This window comes from Haemorhous mexicanus, chromosome 14 (assembly GCF_027477595.1).
Source record: "Haemorhous mexicanus isolate bHaeMex1 chromosome 14, bHaeMex1.pri, whole genome shotgun sequence".
Classification (NCBI taxonomy): domain Eukaryota; kingdom Metazoa; phylum Chordata; class Aves; order Passeriformes; family Fringillidae; genus Haemorhous; species Haemorhous mexicanus.
Genome location: NC_082354.1, coordinates 9147917 through 9167044, shown reverse-complemented (window position 1 = coordinate 9167044; position 19128 = coordinate 9147917). Strand labels below are relative to the sequence as shown.

General features: G+C 42.6%; 1 protein-coding gene across 1 annotated transcript in view; it reads right to left on the bottom strand.

Annotated features, from left to right (window-relative positions):
- Window positions 1-18607, bottom strand: part of AMMECR1 (AMMECR nuclear protein 1) — a 70478-nt gene extending 51871 nt beyond the window's left edge. The window contains exons 1-2 of the mRNA XM_059859688.1: window positions 18537-18607; window positions 17433-18026 (exon numbers count right to left, since the gene is read on the bottom strand). Coding sequence (XP_059715671.1) covers window positions 17433-18026; window positions 18537-18607 — 665 coding nt within the window. The remainder of the gene's footprint in view (window positions 1-17432; window positions 18027-18536) is intronic.
- Window positions 18608-19128: the final 521 nt, after the last annotated feature.

The following is a 19128-nucleotide window of genomic DNA, read 5'->3' as shown; positions in this document are numbered from 1 at the left end:
ACAGAGCCAGTACTGAGGCTACAATTTTAAGTAGGCAATGTATATGACCTAGTTACTTTCAGACATCCAAGATAGCAGAGCACCATTTTCTGAGCAAGTATACTGGATTCTATCACCAGCCATACAATTAGACAACCCATAAACACAAACACACCAGCTCTAGTAAAGAAAATTACTGGAGGATACAGAAGCATCTTTACAGCCTTTCCCTGTTGTTACATTCTTCCAGCACAATCTTCCACTGGCAATCCCTGGGACACTAATAAAGCAGATCCTCACTGGGAACATCAGTTCTTTCAGTCTTTTACCAAACACAAGTTCACAAGAGTACAGAGATGCTGTCTGCAATTTTGTTTCCCAAAAATGCCCTTTTTTTCCTATTTGAAAACGGACAATTTTAGGGATATTCCTTCATTATGAGGAAACAAATTTAAAAAGCTTCAAAAAGCCCACTACCTTACATGAACCTCACTGAAGTTTTATAATAGATAACAAGCAATACAATTGAAAAAGGCTTTTGTGTTGTCTACTTGTTTTCTCTTCCATGCTTCATCATGCCTTTCGCCATCTCTAGCATTCATGTGGACCTAGGATGGATCAGAGTTAATCTCTGGAACAATCCACCCTCTGCTTCCTGTTGACACAAGAATCCTTCTTGGAGTAGACAGACTTAGGAGTGGGAAGAAGCAGGTGTGGTTATCAGATGACTTTACTTGACACACAGCTTGCTGTATCTGTGACATCTGACAACTGCTAGCACAGCAGCCAGCAGATGGAAAGGCAACAAATTCACAGGGCTTCTACACTGAATAGTGACTACATGGTGATTCAACAAAAATCCAACAAAACAAAAAAAAAAAACAAAAAAAACCCAAACAAACCACCCAACCAAACAACCCAGTAGTCCACTGAATCCACACTAGTAACAGCAGTGTATGGAATTACAGGATGGATTCTCTGGAAAGTAAACTCAGGTTGATGGACAGAAGCATTACACTCAGGATTTCCATAGTTTTACTTTCTTAAGGGCTGCCAGATCCACATGTGAGGCTGAGAAAGGAAGTCAGTGATACAGACAGCAAGATTCAGGCATGATGGGAACAGGAAGAACTTGTTAAGCATGCACATTAGTCATGCCAGAGTCAGCCAGACTGGCATGCTAATAAGAGTTTTGGAACTTACAAACACTTCTACATTACTGCTAGAAATTTCATAAGAAACACATGGGAAGCCCAAATACCTGGCCTCACCTGACACCCTCAAAGTAACAAGGATCTCCACAATCTGGTGGAAGGAGGAGAAACCAAAACAGGATAATGCTGAGAGCCTGCCAGCTTACTCAGCAATTCCAACAGGAGCAACAAACACCAGGCAGGTGGGGAATGGCACAGCCTGTGAAGGTTAAATAAACATTTAATGGCATAAAGCTTACAGGAGAGGAGAAGTCCAATGAACTTCTTATGCTAGAAGTCACACAAACAAGTAATAAAGATACATGATCAACTACACTACCTGTTCAGAAAGGATACAGAGTTTCAACTTTAAGCAAGGTAATAACCATGGGCCACTGAAATCTGATGTAGAGTGAAGCCTGTGACTCATTAGAATGGTACGCAGATTTTTTTCCCCCCAAATAATGATTTCTACCTTGAAAATTAGTGCTAGGACCTACATGAAAAGATCCCATTTTTGGTTTAATTTTTAGCAGTACACAAGACCTATTTAAAGGATAAGAATGCTGCTACGTAACTGTGCCTGCAATGCAATTGTATTTCGACATCACAGCTGAATACAGTGACACAAAAAACTATTGGCACATGGATAATTAATGTTAAAGGAACAGTGTAAAAAAAAAACAGTAATTAGCAATCCTCTCAAACCTGTTTCCCCTCAAAAATAACCTAAACAAAAAATCCAACCCAAAACCACACAACCCTGAAGAGAGGGGAAAAAATTACCAAAATAAAGCAGGCAAAATTCTGTATTAGGAGATCAAGTAAAAACTCCTCACAGTTGGAAGGAAAACAAAAGCAGTCAAAGGAATACATCAGCCCCTGCAATAAAAGCCTACATACTGCACAATTGAATGGGGAAGTTAGGAAGCAAATCTGAGAAATCAGCTTTTAATGAGAACAGAAGAGATTAGAATACACATGGTAGGTGAAAATAAACAGGAAACAGAACTTAATATGTTTGGGCAGCACCTTACAAAGTTACTTAACTACATCAAAAGCAGGAAACCAACTAGAAAAAACAGTGGGGTCTCCTGCAGACCAAAATGAGAAAAGGACGGAGGATTGACAACACCATGTAGAGAAGCTCAGTAGAACACTATTCCCAGGATTTACCAGTGAAGCAACTGGGGAGACATTCACACCTATCTTCACAATATATAGGTCAGAGGGATGAGGTAAATTTTAATTAAGTACAGGGGAAGCATTTGGCTGAACAGACAAGTCAGACATAGTTCAGTGGGGCCGGCACAGGACAGTTCCAAACCTGACACTGAGGAACTGCTGGGCAACAGGTTGCCAGTGTAATTCCAGAGCACACTAAAGACTCTAAAGGGACTGACACCACAGAAAATCAAACACAATTTCCATCCCTGCAAATCAGCAGCAGATCAGATCACTGAGCACAGACAACCAGTCTGCTGGAAAGAGTACACACAGCTTCTCTGAGAGAAAATCCTACCAAGGCCACAATACTTCTCCCCCACACTGGTGCCAACTTGTATATCCCTCTGAATTAGAGCACCCAGCTGTTGGATCCATTGAGTTACTGGGCTAAACACCAGATAGCCTTGTGGAAGCAATCCATTAGGGCTGTTTTGAAAAAAAAAAACTACTTGTAAATTAAATCCTTAGCCATCCAAAATGGGCTCAAGACTTTCTGTAACAGCCTGCACATGGTTCTGCTACATATTGCAGGCTCCTTCACTATCTTAAAATCACAATGCAAAGGTTGCTGTACATTGCAATGTTTGCAACTATGTACATAAAAGCGCTATGATGTACCCAGATGAATTTAACAAGAGGAAAAAAAAAAAAAATCCCTGTTTAGTCTTATATTCTAGCCTGTAAGCTATGTTCTGATGACTGGGGAATTAGATGTAGGCCAAACAACTGGCAATGCTGTTAACAGCAGAATCACAAAAGGAAATCTGTTATGTGATTGGTTTTTCTTCTACAGCTTCTGGATGTACTTGCAGGCACCAACCCACCTGCTCAATGTGCCAAAACTGGAAAAAGTCATTGAAATGAGTCCACCAAAAAAAAAAAAAAAAAGTTCCCTTCACTGTAATCTTTAGCACTGCTGGGTACAGCAGTGGGCTCACAGTGTCAACCAAGAGTGCATTTACATTCTCAGAGCAGAAGACAAATCCAACTTGAACAACTTAAAACAGCTTGAGCTACAGTTCTTGTCAGCCTAAAATTAACACTGGCTGGTTGCAAGGGTCCCATTTTCCCCAGACCACATGGGAAGATCCTATCCCTTAAGCCAGCTCTGGCATTTAGCATGCTAAAAGACTCAGCAAAAAAGTCTTAAAACTCAGCAAAAAAATAATCTAACAAAAAGCAGCAGAGTATCTGCTGCTGACTTATCAAGCAGAAACAGCACAGCCAGCATGCACTGATCAATGCAAGTAGTTCAAGGGAGGGCGTGGGGCACATGTATGAGGATGTTTTGTTTGCCCTGGACATGGAGTCTCATCCAAAGCCTGCATTAAACCCACATTACTTCCCCAAACCAGCAAACTATAGTCAGAGCATTAATTATGCCTGCAGTAGTCTTGGTATGCAAGTGAAGTCAGACTGGGAAACTGCACCCCAGTTCTATAATGTCATTCAAGTGGCTTGCAGGACACAAATACACTGTATGAGAAATCAGCTACTCAACACTAACAAGACTAAAGAAAGATAAAATTCTGAAAGACTCAGAATTAATCTCAAAGACATTACAATGTTTCCACAACAAAGCTTAAACACTTCTTTCTAAAATTAAATACTCTCGCAAACTGTATGAGATGCAAACAGTCTCTCATAACTATGTAGAGAAACCTTCAGTGAGATCCCTTCAAATGTCAAAGCTGAATTTAAAAAATCATCCTATCAGACTGAAAACTCTGGAAAATAACCAGAGTGCATTTTAATTTTGATACATCAAAATCTGTGTGTTCATGGTTTGGTTTTGTTCACCAGGCATTTTTTGAAAGGAAAAAGCTAATGACATCTTCAAAACTAACCTTGAAAATGACATTTCTAAAGCTAACATAAAATGCAACTACACAGCACACCAGCTAAGTATATATACAGACTTTCAAAATTAGTACCTGGAGTTCTCTGAAAATACTTTATCCTAAAACTGTGCTACAGAAATATGTGTAGTGTTTAATTTATTATAAATTTTCTAGTTTTGTTAAAAATGGATATTTGGTATACTACCAAAAAGCCCCAAACCAACTCATCACCTACGAGCAGATCCCATACAACCATGATTCAATCATTCTAGGAATGAGCTAAAATAAAGCAGCTGCAGACGAAATCATTGATCTAAAGATGACTATTATTTTGTTGTTATTAAATCTGTATATTAGCTAATCAATGAAGTTTCCAAAAGTCAAACCACTGAAGATTTATCTTTACTCCAAAAAACCTAAACATTCAACCATCCTACTGCCTATTTTTTTTTAAACCAACACAGGTAAGGGTGGATAGCTTTTAAAGGTTATGAAAAACACTATAAATCCCTTGAAAACAACAGAGAGGTCCAAATTGCTCCTTTTTGGATTTCTTACTGCTATGCTTCAAGGTGCCAGATTTCCAATTTTCACCTCTTCCAAGGCAGAATAATTCCATTATTGTGGCACCTTGCTCCCTGACCTCAGGCTACAACCTGCTATCTGGCAGCTGGATGTTGGCACCAATTTTTCTTTCAGTAACCTGGGAAAGGTGGGTCTTCAGTGTGATCAGCAAGGTTTACTGAAAACTAAAGCATTGATTTACACAGCAGACTTTGCTCAGATACAGCCACTGCACAGCATCCACCTCAGGAAGAGCACTCTGTGCCAGATCACACACGAGGTGGTGGCATGTTCCACATTACAGTGTGAAGTCAGACTTCCTCTGATCATCATTTCCAGTTTTAGCTCCATAGAGGCTGCCACTCCCTCAAGTGCATCCAAGCCTAAAACACAAGTAGCAGTGGGCATACTTCAGCTGATGGGGGAAACGTAAACTGAGATGAGGAGGAACAGCAGGATGATCATATAAAACCACTGATAAACAGCCATGTTACCAGCTCTAGAAGCAATGATTGCCTACTATATCACTTTATTGGTCTGTTGTCTTGGTTAAAAAAAAAAAAGTCACATAAACAACCCACCAAATTGCAGCTTTGCTTTAAAAGTCCTTCACATACCACAGTCTCAAAATTATCAACTTGAAGTCTTCTGACATTTCAACGTAAACATGGAAGCCACAACTTTCCCTGACTCCTCAGTGTGAGCCTGTCTGTTAAGTTCCCTGAGATTTCCCTTCACAGAAACTGTGCTCCTACACTGCTGCCATGAAATGGTGTGCAAATAAAAATCCATTTTATTAGGTGGCTGAAGTCAAGCAGTAAAGTCTACAGTATCACTACTCCAAAAAACATTACTTCTTAATATATACTTTGTTTGCCATCCCTTCCTTTTATTTTGGCAACCATTCTTATTAAAAGCAAAAGATATTGTGTTCAGAAAATCAATACACACATATATATACACACCTCCCCTCAATCAAATTTTGTACCTTTTAGTCATTGTTGTGACCCTCTAAAGCAGCCTAGCCCTTCTCATCTTCCTTTGAAAGCTCATTTCACACTTTCAAGCACTCTGGCTGCCCAGCTTTGCAAACACAAGATGCCCTTCTCCTGAGAGCAGCAGAACCATAAACTTTTACAAGTAAGCTCTTAGCCACTCCCTTTTAAAACTGTATTTAATGCTTTTCTATTCTTACTTATAATAACTCTTTCTATTCTTATTTATAATTACTCTTTAAAATAGCCACTTGCCCTTTATATAAATCTATAGCATAATCAAAGCTAAGCAATCTGACAGTCAACTGGTAATACCAGAAAACCATTAAGGAGAGAAAAAACCTCCTAACTTACAGAATCAGTTTTTATGTACTCCTGAAGTAAATGGCATTGTTCTAAAAAAAATACTGATTTTCATTCCATTTCAAACAGTATAGCCCCTGAAGTACTTCAACCATTCCTGCAAAACATTCTCATCTTCCTGCCAACTTCACCTCCATAAATCTTAATTCATAATCTACTCATTGCTAGTTGGGTGTTAGGGAGAATTACTGGTGAAAAACATCACTTCTGGCTCCAGATGTCCCAAACTACTGGTTCTTGAAGACTAGAAAAACATTTAGGGAAATATCATTATACAGTCACTGTTTGTACTTCCGTGCCACCCTACCTTTTCTTTCTGCTCATCTCCACTTCCAACACTCAGTAAAATCAAGAGATCTTGTCTCTCTACACAACCATAACTTAGTGGCTCTAGCAGGGCATGGAATGAGTAACCATACCTTCCTTCTTCACAGTTTCAAAATGTCCATACAACAATGGTGTTCATGCAACTTGAAAAGAACACAAGATGCAGTACGATTTTCAGAAGGTCTTGTCTTCAGCTTGTATCAGCAGACTTAAAACTGTCTGAACTATTCTCAGGGAAAGGATTCACTGAACAGTACCCTAAACTATGAAGGAGGATACTGTGACTTTGAGAACCCCAAATGAAAAAACTACTCTGAAAGAAAAATCATTGCAAACTATGTGATTTATCTGAGAAGCAATAATAGCCTTTAAAGGAGTCAAGCTAACACAAATACAACTGTGATTCATTTCAGATATAGTAGATTACAGTTTAAAGAAAGGAAAAGAAGGAAAAAAAGAAAAAAAAAATAAGTGTATGCCTCCAAGTTGCCAATTTAGGCAAAAATATCCTGAGCTGAGTCTGGAGAGCTTCTTGGCAGGATAACCCAGTCAAGGGAAAGAACAATTGTAATAACAGCCAATTTCTCTCTATACTAACTTGACAAAGAAAAGTAGGTTGAGGTGCCTTATTTTTTACATTAAGAACACAAGGTAGAGTGATTGAAGATGTCATTCAGGTTTGTCCACCATAATCACACGGCCAGGAACAAAACACAACCCTCCCAAACACCAGTGCAGTGATTCATACTTAAGTCCCTCTTGCCTCCTCTAACGACTTGGATACAGAGAAGTTGGACAGAACTTGCAAAGCCCCAGAAACACTCAGAGGTCCAACAGCCATTCAGGATTTTTATGTAAGATTCTCTCTTTCTTCTTTTGACTAATCCAATCACTTAAAAACAAGTAGAGGTCTTACCAGTGGAAACATCTGAACATTACTGATTTCTCTGCAATGGCCTCTTCCAAGAAATTTCTGGCATCTCCAACCCCCTAAAATTTAATGCCAAGATGTCACTCTGAACTGGCCTAGTCTTCCCCTCCAGAGCAATTTCCATTAAACATTCTACATAAAATGACAACCAAGAAAGTGTATTATGCTTATGTTGCCTAACTATTGGATGTATATCTGTCATCCACACATTTATATGACCACTGGTTAGAGAAAGAGTAGTATCTCACACTGTAGCAGCAGAGAGTTCATCACGTTCCTCTATCTTCATCTACCCTGTCTAGCGTAACTATTACAGCTCAGGACAAGCAACAATCTGCTGCTGCTGAGCATCTCAACACATCTGAAAAAGAAGAAAGCATACTTAAATTAGCAGGATGGCAAAGGGTAATAGGTAGTCTTTGAGCAGGTTATTCCAAGACATTTACATTACCTATATGAAGAAACTTAACACCTTAAAATTGTGCAAAAGGGAAAAAAAGAAGCAGCTGGCCCTAAATAACCTGAAGCACAGATTTCATATTCTCCCAAAAAGAGGTACTGCTGGAAGCTACTTTTTGCAGTGGCTTAAATTTTCTACCTTAGAAGATCAAGCTGTCCAAGCACAGAAATCTGCAATAATTCAACCGTGAGGTGAAAAGAGACCACAGTGGTTAAATGTACACAGGAATACTTGTTTCACTTGAACCTTTTTCCTGTGAATTAAGAAAAAGGTAATTTGTGTTCCACTTATCCTTTTTTATGACACTTCATTTTTAATGCTTGGGTTTATCCACTGTTCCTTCCCAATGAACAGCCCCAATCACATACTCTCTCAAATTTTAGTCCCAGTATTTCAGAGGAATTCAGGTACTATGGTGGGAAATACCCCATGTGAGATTTCTGCCGCCTCCTTCTTTCCTACCTGTTTATTTTTCAATTTTAGTTGAGCTCAATCAGAGCCAAAAAAATGCTCCTATTTCTTAAGGAAGAGTGAGCCTCATTACTACAACTTTGCATTCTACAGCACCTTAATTAGGGATAAGTTTTAATACTATATTACCATTAGGTTCGTCAGAGTTTGGATAACTGCTTGTAACACTGTACCCAAAAGAACTTGTCTTCTACTGCTTGGCTGGCATTTTTTAATTTGTGCCAGTGGCTTGCTGGACTTTGGTTCCCCTCATGCTTACTAGATGCTTTAACTGCAGTTAGTCACTTCCCTTCAGGCACTGCAGCACTCTTCAAAGAGGGCTCCTTTCCTCACTGCACCCTGCCTGTGGGTTTTTCAACCACCCGCTCAGCCCCCAGGATTCTCTCTGCAGAAACACTAGAAGATTGGTGCAGCATTTCTTTGCCTACTTAATGTGGCAGTCAAATAAAGTACTGAAGACTACAAAAAGATGTTTTTTCTTCCTCATAAAGGTCCTTACAAGGGACCTCTGCCTAGAACATCACCTTTCCCAAAAGTCAATATTTCAGCAAGTTTATTTATACAGAAAAGAACAGCCTTGCAAACTTGCCATTCCTTGTCAGCTGAACTTACTCTTGTGTTCACTTACTGAGTAAGGAAAATAGTGTGGCACCCAACCTTTATATTCTTACAGTCACCTAGAAAAAGGGGCTGGAAGCAACCATGATTACACAGGCCAACACTGCTGCCCACCAGTGGAGAACTACATGCTTTTTTCTACCTTAATACACCTAAAACTCACAAACTCTTGAGCTTCACCCACAGAATTCTTATCTCTGTACACAGTGCCACATGGAAAACATGGAAAGTGTTTTAACTTTCAGAAAAGATAAAGCAGAAGCATTACTGATGCTAAAGACAATAATTTCTGACAAGGATCCTTCTCCTCCTCTCTCTTCTGTCTCAAACATGGCCTCCAAGTACCACTCAGTAAATAAAGAAGATATCCTCTCAGATGCTAGAACCCATGGTGTGCCAACAAAGCCTTGAGAGGAGACATCTTTGGTGGCAAAGGGGCAAAAGATAAATTACAGGAGTATGTCTATGGCACATATACTATAACCACGGCAGCCCTAGGTTCAACTTTGCCAAAGGTGCCACAGATTTCAAGCTAATGGAAAGTAAAGCACAAAGTGCGATTTTATATACCATTAAGCATTGTGAGAACTCCATCTCTGTAACACAAGAGTGCTCTGGGAAGACATACAGATCTTGATATGGCTGCTGTCCCAGTGACCTTGCTACAACTCCATGGAGCTTTTCTGCATTCCATAATATGTCATTCTCATGAAATTAGCACTTCAATAACCCTGGCTGCAAGTACTTAGTGTAGCAAAGCAATATCCACATACTCACAACAAGCACTGCCTACCAGGAAGTTATCAAAGCCCAGTCAGACTACAAAAACTTCAGGCATATGCTGACTTGTTTATAGGGCTGGACTGATAAACTGCCCAGCTTTTGGTCAGTCAGCATATACCACAGTACTATCACACAGTGAAAAGTGCAGCACTAGGACCAACTCAACAGTCATATTCCATTTGAGAACTACTGCACTCCCAGCATGCTTTGTTATCAAGGACATGTTTCTGAGAATTTGTCAATTAACCACAGCAGAGCTGCCCCATCTTGTTATTTAAATGCAAACTTTGCAATGTTAAGCTGAGTACCAATCTTAATAACCCACTCCTTAGGAGCATAAACATCATAAAAAAAGTCAAGCATTTTCATAATGCTTTGCTAACGAGCGTCAAGGCTTGACTGGACTTGTTTTGGCCTCCAGCCTAGCAACAGTTTCTGTATTGGCCAAACTCTGGTGAGTCTACTATTATTTTCAAATAATTTACATATTTCCTGCCTTCCATGGAGACTCTTGCCACAAACTACCAGGATATGGAATATATCAAACAACTAACACTTCTATTTCTGAAGGCAATAATTTGATGCTACAGAAAACCTGCACTTAACTGTAAACAGTTACTTAATGCAAAAACAGATATCTTAACATACTGAGCTTACTCCATTAATTATGGCATGAGTTTTTAGTTCTCTCAAAACTCAAGACTACATTTCATTCATTAACTGGTCACAGTCTAGATCTGTAAACTAAGCAAAATGAGCTAGCCCAGGGTTCCATACTTTTATTTTCTGGTTATCTCTTAACTGTCAGCAACCAAAAACTGCCAATATTAAATTTCTCTTGTTTTAGTATTCAGTGCTAGATAACATTACTATTATATTCAACTCACAACTGGAGAGAAGGCAAAATTGCATAGTCTTTCAGCAGCTCCAAATAAAATACTTGCATTCCTAAATCATTAACATTTCAACAATTTCTAGCTAAAAAATACTTAAGTTAGATGTATGTGTGAAGTAAATCAAATCTAGACATAAACCACATTTTTCTGCCAGTCAGAGAGCTTAAATGTCAAAGACAATGCTAAAATTTGAATTTCCATGAAAATCTTTAGCAGGAACATAAAGCACCAAATTGAATAAAGAAAGTATGACAAACAATATGAATGTAACTAAACCAAAGGAGGCAATAAAAATGAATGGTCAGACTGACAGCACAAGTAGAGGTTGTTCCTGACTCCTCTTCACCCTACAAGGAGTTTGAGAACAATTAACTTCCACAGAACTAGTACTGCAGAGAATCAGAGCACTTAGAATAACTTTGTGGAGAGTGCTTTTAGCTAAAGAAACAAAACCAGGGTCTATCCTTAAGACTGTCAATGATTTCCTGTATTAATAGAAACTACCTCATCCGCATGTAAGAACAGCTCAGTAAAGTGACCTTATGAAGGAAAAAGTCCTCAAATTACAGATAAACTAATTTGGAGTTTATCATAGCATTATTTTCTCAGTTCACCAATCATATCAGAGGATGAACCTACTGGCAAAGGCAACTTCTTTTTGAAGCCATGCAACCTTATCCCTTCTGCCCCTCTGCTGCACCAAGAAGCATTCACGAGATGTGCTTTCAAATATGCTGGGAATTCCCTGCTGAGCACTGCCAGTGCCAGCCAAAATACACATTCTCCACTGTACTATATTTTCAAAGCATCTACCACAGAATGCCACTCTGAAAGAACTACTACTTCATATTCCAACATTTAACATTCAACAGTAAAGACCAATACAGCCTGTTAATTCAGAAGAAAATACTGAACCTTATACAAATCCGCATGACATGTACATGAAAACCAGAATGAAGTCAGACAGACACACAGACGTGAAAGAACGTTCCTTGGGTGTTTCCTTGTTGATCTTTGGCCATGACCAAGCAATCATTATAGCTGTTGTGTAATATTGGAGTGTAACAATAAATATAAATTATTACTGAGTGTGCCACAAAACAGTGCAAGTCTCCATTGCCATACAACCAAGTCCTGCAGAGAAACAACAAAATCTCATATTCCTGGCATCAAGAGCAGTAATGACAATAGCTACAGCTCAACTCTGTGCAGGGACTGCAGAGAAAGAACACTGCTGGGTTTTTTAAGACAATATGAAATTCTAAGTTTCCAGACAAAGTTTCAAAAAAAAGCTTGTAAAGAAGCATACACCAAAGCAACCAAGGAGTTAAGTGCAATGTTCCAACATCACAGTAAGTTGGAGAGACTAAAGCTGGAGGTCAGGCTGCAGCCCAGAAACAAGAAATTGAGAAAAGCACGAAATCCTATCAACTGCAAGCCATAACATTTCTATTTACATGCATGTGTAAGCATATGTACACACCTATAGACAAGTCTCATCTCTCTTCAATGCCTTACTAGAAAGCACCGGACAGCAAACACTGCAAGAAAATCAGCTTTGGGGCTACACTGGAAAATTTTAAGCTATTTCAATCTAAATTACCAGCAATTCTCCACCATTATCAACACTTTACCAAGACACAGTAACTAAGGAAAAATCCTGAATATCCAGTAACCCTGGAACAGTCTCTTTACTACAAGGTTAAGTTGTACTCATTTTGAGTAGACTCACAACTTAAAGTCTTTGAGTGAGAAAACTAATGGGCACAAGACTAGCTAACTCTGGTTTTTTAAACTGTATTGAATTGAAATGTTTCCAAACTTCACTAACAAAATATTAAGGTAGTGTAGTAGTGCTACCCCATACCCTTTCAGATTATATAAATTAACAGATCTTAGACCTGAAAACACAATGAAATACTAAAGTCAGGCACATCAACCTGGCTGCAGATCTGCATCTCTGTCCTGTAGCCAAACAAACAGCTGCTGCAAAATACCACAAGTTTTCAATGAAGGAAGGAACAGATAAATCTCTGAGTCAAGTCTTTAGCTCAAAACTGGCTATCATTTGGACAATATTTTAATCCAGAGGTCATCAATCACAGAAGATGATCAAGCCATACAGATTATTCCTAGCAAAGAATGTGGTAGCCAGCAACACCTCCTCATGTGCACAGGGCTGTCAGCTTCCCTAAAGCATCAGAACCACCACAGGTACAGAGGTCAGCTGCAGGAACCACCCATTGCCTCCAGCACAGTCCCCTGAGAGATGAGGAAGATGTGAACCAGTCTTCATCTGGGCATTTGAATACAATTTCCAAAGAGCTCTTCAGACAGGTGGGAAGCAGGGCACAGGCCCCAACTCTCATTCCAGGGGCAAACTTGTGTTCTTGGTTATCAAGTACCAGACGACAGGGGCAGAACAAATTACTCCCCTTACACACTGTATCAAGTACAGGTGGTCGCCACTAAAATAATCCTGCTCACTTGCCAAAACCTTCAAGAAGGGACTACAAAAGGCAAACAACTGACAAAAGAGTTAACCTGATGGACTGTCAGAAAATGTCTTCTCCACAAAGATGTTGATATTAAAATTAACTAGGCAAGACGAAGAGCTTGAAGCAGACACTGTGCAGGACAAAAACACAGAAAGATGATTTCTGTGTGCCAAGGGAAATCATTACAGTGAGCAGAGATGTGAGATTCTAGGAAAAAAGTCCTCCTCACTCCCCACAGCCTCAACTGAACTCCTCTTCACACACTTACTCTCCCACTCTTGTCACAACTTTCTTGTACTTCCACTCAAACACTTTCTTACAAGAAGGAAAACGGCAGTGAGCAATAGTGTAAACCTTGAGCACCTTCACACTGCTAGACACCTCCTTTCCACTTTCACAATAGAAGGCAGGACATGGCATTTTTTCCACTAATCATAATGGCCCATCTTGTGTATTGCACATGACCAAACCAGAAAAGCAATAAAGGGATAGAAGTTACTTGTCAGAAAGGTAAGAAACACAGGAAAAAAGGCTACTCAGCTTTCATTCTCCATAAATGAGTGTGTTAAAATGCTTTTACAATTCTTCCTGCATACACTTACAATTAATTTCTATGGACAAGTTCAGTGTTCTGTAATTTTACTCATAAATCTGAGTCTCAAATCCAGCATCTATATGACACTTTGTCCTAGAGACAATTTTGTCTGGGTCAGCAATTTTCAAATTTTGTATCAGTGTTCACACTGCCAGGATAATTTCTACATGCCTTCTGAACCTGTAGTCTGAGAGCCATCACATTGGTGGGAAGCAAGGCACAGGCCCTGCAGGACATATCCTGTGAAGAAGGGCAAGAGTGGCTTAGAGAGCAACCAAAAGTGAAGAGAAATTAAAGGCATGAGAAAGTTCTTCAATTAAGAGAGACAGAATAAAATGTTAACAGATCCATGGAGGCTACAAGAGGAGAGGAAGTTATGGCTGAAAGAACTTGCTCAGCCTATTCTCAACAAAACACTGCTGGAGAGATTCAATGTCTTCCAGCGATCTTCTTTTAACTCCATGAGTCACCACCCCCTCCAACCCAACACCTCCCCAGCAATACCCTCGACATCCTAGTCTCTGTGCTTTAGGAACTCCAGAGATAGGAAAATGCCAACTGTTTCATCCATGTATGGGCTGCCCTGGAGTTCAAAATCCACACCCTTTCAAAACAAGCTTTTCAACTCATTCCTACTGCCCTGAATTTGCTGCCCTGATGCTGTCCTCATTTTGGCATCAGAAAGTCGCAAAAATTCAGAGGTGTCACAAGCAGGTTTTGTTCTAAAGACAACATGCCAGAAACCCCTTGTCCAAGTGATTCAGCCACCTGCTTTTCTTTGATCATGCCCAGTCTCATTGTTCAAAGACCTGCAAGGAATGAGTCACGTTTGTGTGAGGATACCTGCTCAGAGGTCTTTCATCCTCCCTGTAATTAACAAACCTTTTAAAAATAATTCTATAATTTACATACAAACCCTTATTTTAGGCCATTGCTCTTTGACCAGATATTTCAGTCCATGGACAAAACCTCCTAATGAACTTGAGGCAGAAAGCTGCAATACACATTCACTGAAAAACAGCAGCTCTCATTCAGGTTTTTTCTGCTGTACAGGATAAAGCCCAGCTTCAAAGCCAACATCTAATCTTAGTGAGTTACCCAGTTATCAATAAGACTGCCTGCAAATCTTGTGAATGCTAGAAATCATGCTGCCTCTGAACACTTAGCCAGAGCAATTTATTCACCGACCTAAAATTTTACATGTAATACTGAACAAGTTTTTCAAAGTTGCATCCCAACTGCACAAACATAATCAGCTCACGAGGCTGCTGAAAGCAGCAGTTCTGCCATCTGTCTGCTTATTCCCACCCCACAAATGTGCAGGCACAAATGCTTGTGAAGCCATGCAATGATCCAGAGAGAACCAAACTCTATAACCAATTGGGGAAAAATATAAAATTATTGTTAGATCATTTCCTGATCTACACAAACATGCATGCTGGCACGAGCATGGGAATAAACAGCAATTACATTACTAATTTTATTTACTGTGCCACTTTCTGAAGTCCAGAAGCTCAGAAGTTGATGCAGCAACTTTACACCAGGTCTAGCAACTAGATCTGAAGAACACATATGAATTTCAGAAAAATTCAAATAATTTTACTTAGTTTGCAATTGTGTTGTTGTTAAAGTAAGAAGCAGGAGGAAAAAAGTAAATTGATCTGCTGCTTACTAAGAGGAATCAAAGTGCTTACTGGAAAACATTTTAGTGCTGAAATCTTCACTCCTGCCTCAGTTTCCTAAACTAATAAAACAGCAGAACTAATCTGTTCAACAAATCATTCTGCAACACAGATAAAAAACCATAACACCAATGTAATATTGTTACAGAGACAGACAAAATTCAACTCTCTTACAGCAATGAAAAAGTTAAACAGCACAAAGCTGATGTTGCAACCTATAGTGGTCTGGGATGGAGAACAGACACAGGACAACGCACAGCAAAATGGCTACTCAGAGCAGCAGTTGCTGAACAGTTGGTATCTACAAAAGGACAGACATGGATTTGCAAAAGACCTGGGTAAAGAAACTCACAGTGGAGTCTCCCTGCCCTCCTTTCATTATTGGTACTCTGATGAAATCACATAGGAGTTATGAAGAGCATATAGGGAAGACTTGCTGGGGTGGCAGGTTAAGTAGGAATCCACAGAGCTGGGTTGTCATGACAGCAGCTGAAAGTATGCAAGAGATGTATAGATCCTGGGTGTTAGAACAGCAAGGACTACAAATAAGATTATCAATACATTACATTTTTAAACACCAAGAAGCATACACTACATCTCATTAATGAAACACAGACAGCATGATAACTGTTTGCACTGCTGAAGGTGCACGAGGGTCCAGGACATACACAGAAAACTTGTACTCATTAAGTACTGAGAAAGCACAGGTTCTCACAAACTTGATAGTCATGCTATACATAAGAGGAAAAAAGTGTCATGCACTTTGGTGGACCAACACAGTCGAGCCCCAGCTGGTGCTTGGAAACTCACCACATGAGCTCCATTCCATTTAAAAGCAAAGTAAAACAGCGGAAACTCAATTTCAACAACCCCTTACGTTAACTCTGCAATCAAACGGACTTGGATCATGCAGCAACTCGGTAACTCATCCCAGCTGAGAGGAAGGAACTTCCTGTCAGAGAGAAGTTACTCCCTGAAGTGTCTGAGCTCTATCTGCAGCAGCATGCCCGGCTCCCCAGCACAGGCAGGCTGCAGGTGCTGACATGCTGGGCAAGACGGTCCTGGCAGGTCATTTCTGAAGGCAGTGTGGCACAAGGTTCAAGACAAACACTGAACAAGAGTGGCCAGGGATGGGAATAAAACAGGCCCTTGTTGGACACTCTTGCAAGGAAGCTTGGGAGGCAGAGGGAGAATGGGAGTAACAGGTGTTTATGTGATCTGTTCAAAACTCTGGGAATTTGATGTGGTGGATTACTCAGGGACTCGGGATGTCTAACACTGGGTGATCTTCAGGAGTCATTACAAAGCAAGGACTCTGAACGATATGAGACCAAAGTAACGTTACAAGTGCCTGGCACGGGGAATGTACAGGTACACCAGTGTTCACAAAACTGGGACTGGCACGACAGGGCTCTTACACTGGGTACTCACCATCCAGCACTGGTGAAGGAGAGGCCCGCCCTCGTGCAGAACACACGGACAGCGAGAGGCTGCCTAGTGAAGGGGTCCCAGTAAGGACTACTGGTGAAACTGAGCGAGGAGAGAGCTACTCGGGGGCTGCTGAACACAGCCCACGAGCGGGGAGACGGCACTGCCCACGGAGCGCGGCGGCCGGAGGTGGCCGCGGAGCCTGCCACAAAGGCGGCCGCTCGGAGCAGGGCGCTGCCAGAGGTGTGAGGGATCACGGGGGAGATGTCACCAGCGAGCCCCGCGCGCGACGGGCCGAGAGGGGCCGGGGAGGAGTCACCGAGCTGGCGGGCAGCACGGCGCTCCCCGGGGCTAGCCCCGCACGGGAGAGCAGCGCGGGGAGCGGGGGCGCCCGCGGGCCGGGCCCGGGGACAGGCGTGGGGCCAGGCGAGGACAGCGGCCGGGCGGCGGCAGCGGGGAAGGTGCCGGGCGGGAGGCGGGAGCCGGCGGGGAGGGAGTGAGGGAGGGCGCCCGGCCGGGGGGGAGCCGGGAGGGACGGGCGCGCACGAGGCGCCCACGCGGGCGGTCGCGCCGATACTCACTATGGGTCGTTGGTGAAGCGGGGGCTCCGCGGGGGCTGGTATCCGTACAGGTGACAGTAAAGCACATCGAAGCAGAAGCAGCACATCTCGGCCGATACCACCATCTTCCTGCAGCCGGGCCCGCCGGAGCCGGGGGAGGCGAGCAGCGAGGAGGCCGGCGGGGAGAGGCCGGCGGGGCCCCCGCCGCAGCTGGGCGGCAGCGGCGGGGACAGGGCGCAGCCGGCGGCGCCCCCCGCCAGCCCCCCGATGCCGTTCAGGCGGGGGCCCCCCGGCGGGGGCAGCGCCCCCGGCTCGCCCCCCGCCGCCGCCGCCCCGCCGCAGTGGGAGCCGCCGCCGCCGCCACCCGGGCCGCCCGAGCCCGAGGGAGGGGAGCTGGAGAGTTTCTGCTTCTTCACCCCGCAGCAACCCGCCGCCATCTTGGAGCCGTCTCCCCCCACGCAGCGCTTCCGACCCATGGCGGGGGGGCCGGCCGGCCGGCCGGGGGACGTGCGGCGGCCCGCTCCGCCTCCTGCCGCGCCCGCTTCGCCTGCACGGGGAGGGGGCGGGAGAGGGGAGGATGAATGAGGAGCGGGAGGGAAAGGAGGATCGGCGGGGGAGGGGGGAGGGAAGAAGAGACAGAGAGAGCTGCGTTAGGGCGACCTGGTGAGCGGCCCCGGCGGCCAGGGCCGGGCCTGAGGGGGCAGTGCGGCCCGCAGGTGTGGCGGCCTTTCCCCTCCCCTCCACACGCCAAGCCGCCCCTCTCGCCTTCCCCCCCGCGCTTTATCTCCTCCTTCTGCCAGGGAAGTGGAGCAACTCCACCTCGCGTGCTAAAAAAAAAAGAAATAAAAAAATAAAATAAACCCACAAACCCGAGCTCTGCAGGCGCCGCACGGCAGGAGCAAAGCCCTTGAGATGGTTAAAAACACCCCGCTAAATAATTCAAGTGACCTGAAATGCCTTTCTCTGGGGAAGAGAAGGGGAGGGCTGTGTTGGAGCCGCCAGGCTGGGAGCCTGGAGAGAGTGCTTGGATGCAGCTATTAAGCATGCAGTCGTGATGGCTAAAAGCCACGGGCTTTATCTGTATATATATTTATATATATATAAAATATATCTTTTTTTAATTACAGCTTTGGCAATTCACAACCAGTAAATAGCAGCTCGGAGCATAGGCCCGCAGCTGCAGAGCCAGCAGCCATGACCCGGTGAGACCGCGGCGCTGGGTGCGGGCAGCCCGGGAGGGACCTCTAGGGAAGGGAAGTCCAGAGGAAAAAGGATGTGAGGTCCTGCCGTTCTCCAGAAACCAAAAATTAAGCTTATTAATGAGAGGAAATGTGTTTTATATTACTGTTTTACATTAGCCTCACATATAGATATATCTGAATGGAGAGATTTGCAAACAGCCATAAAGTACTTCAAAATCTGTAAGTATATTTAGAAAATAACACCTCACCCGTCGGTGTTATGCAGCCATCTCTGGCATGAGATGTAACAGCTGTTTAACATAGAATAGCAACACTACAGTATCAAGGAAGACAAGGGGGTGAGGACTGCCACACAGAGTTAAAATATCACAAGTTTAGAGAGACAGCCGTTACAGAAGCTGAAATGCAGTATACAGAAAAAATTTCTGTTTCAAACTACTTGGAGACTCAATTTTACATTTCTTGATGGAAGTGGTTTCTCCAGCATCCTCATATTAATTTTAGCAGCATCTTAA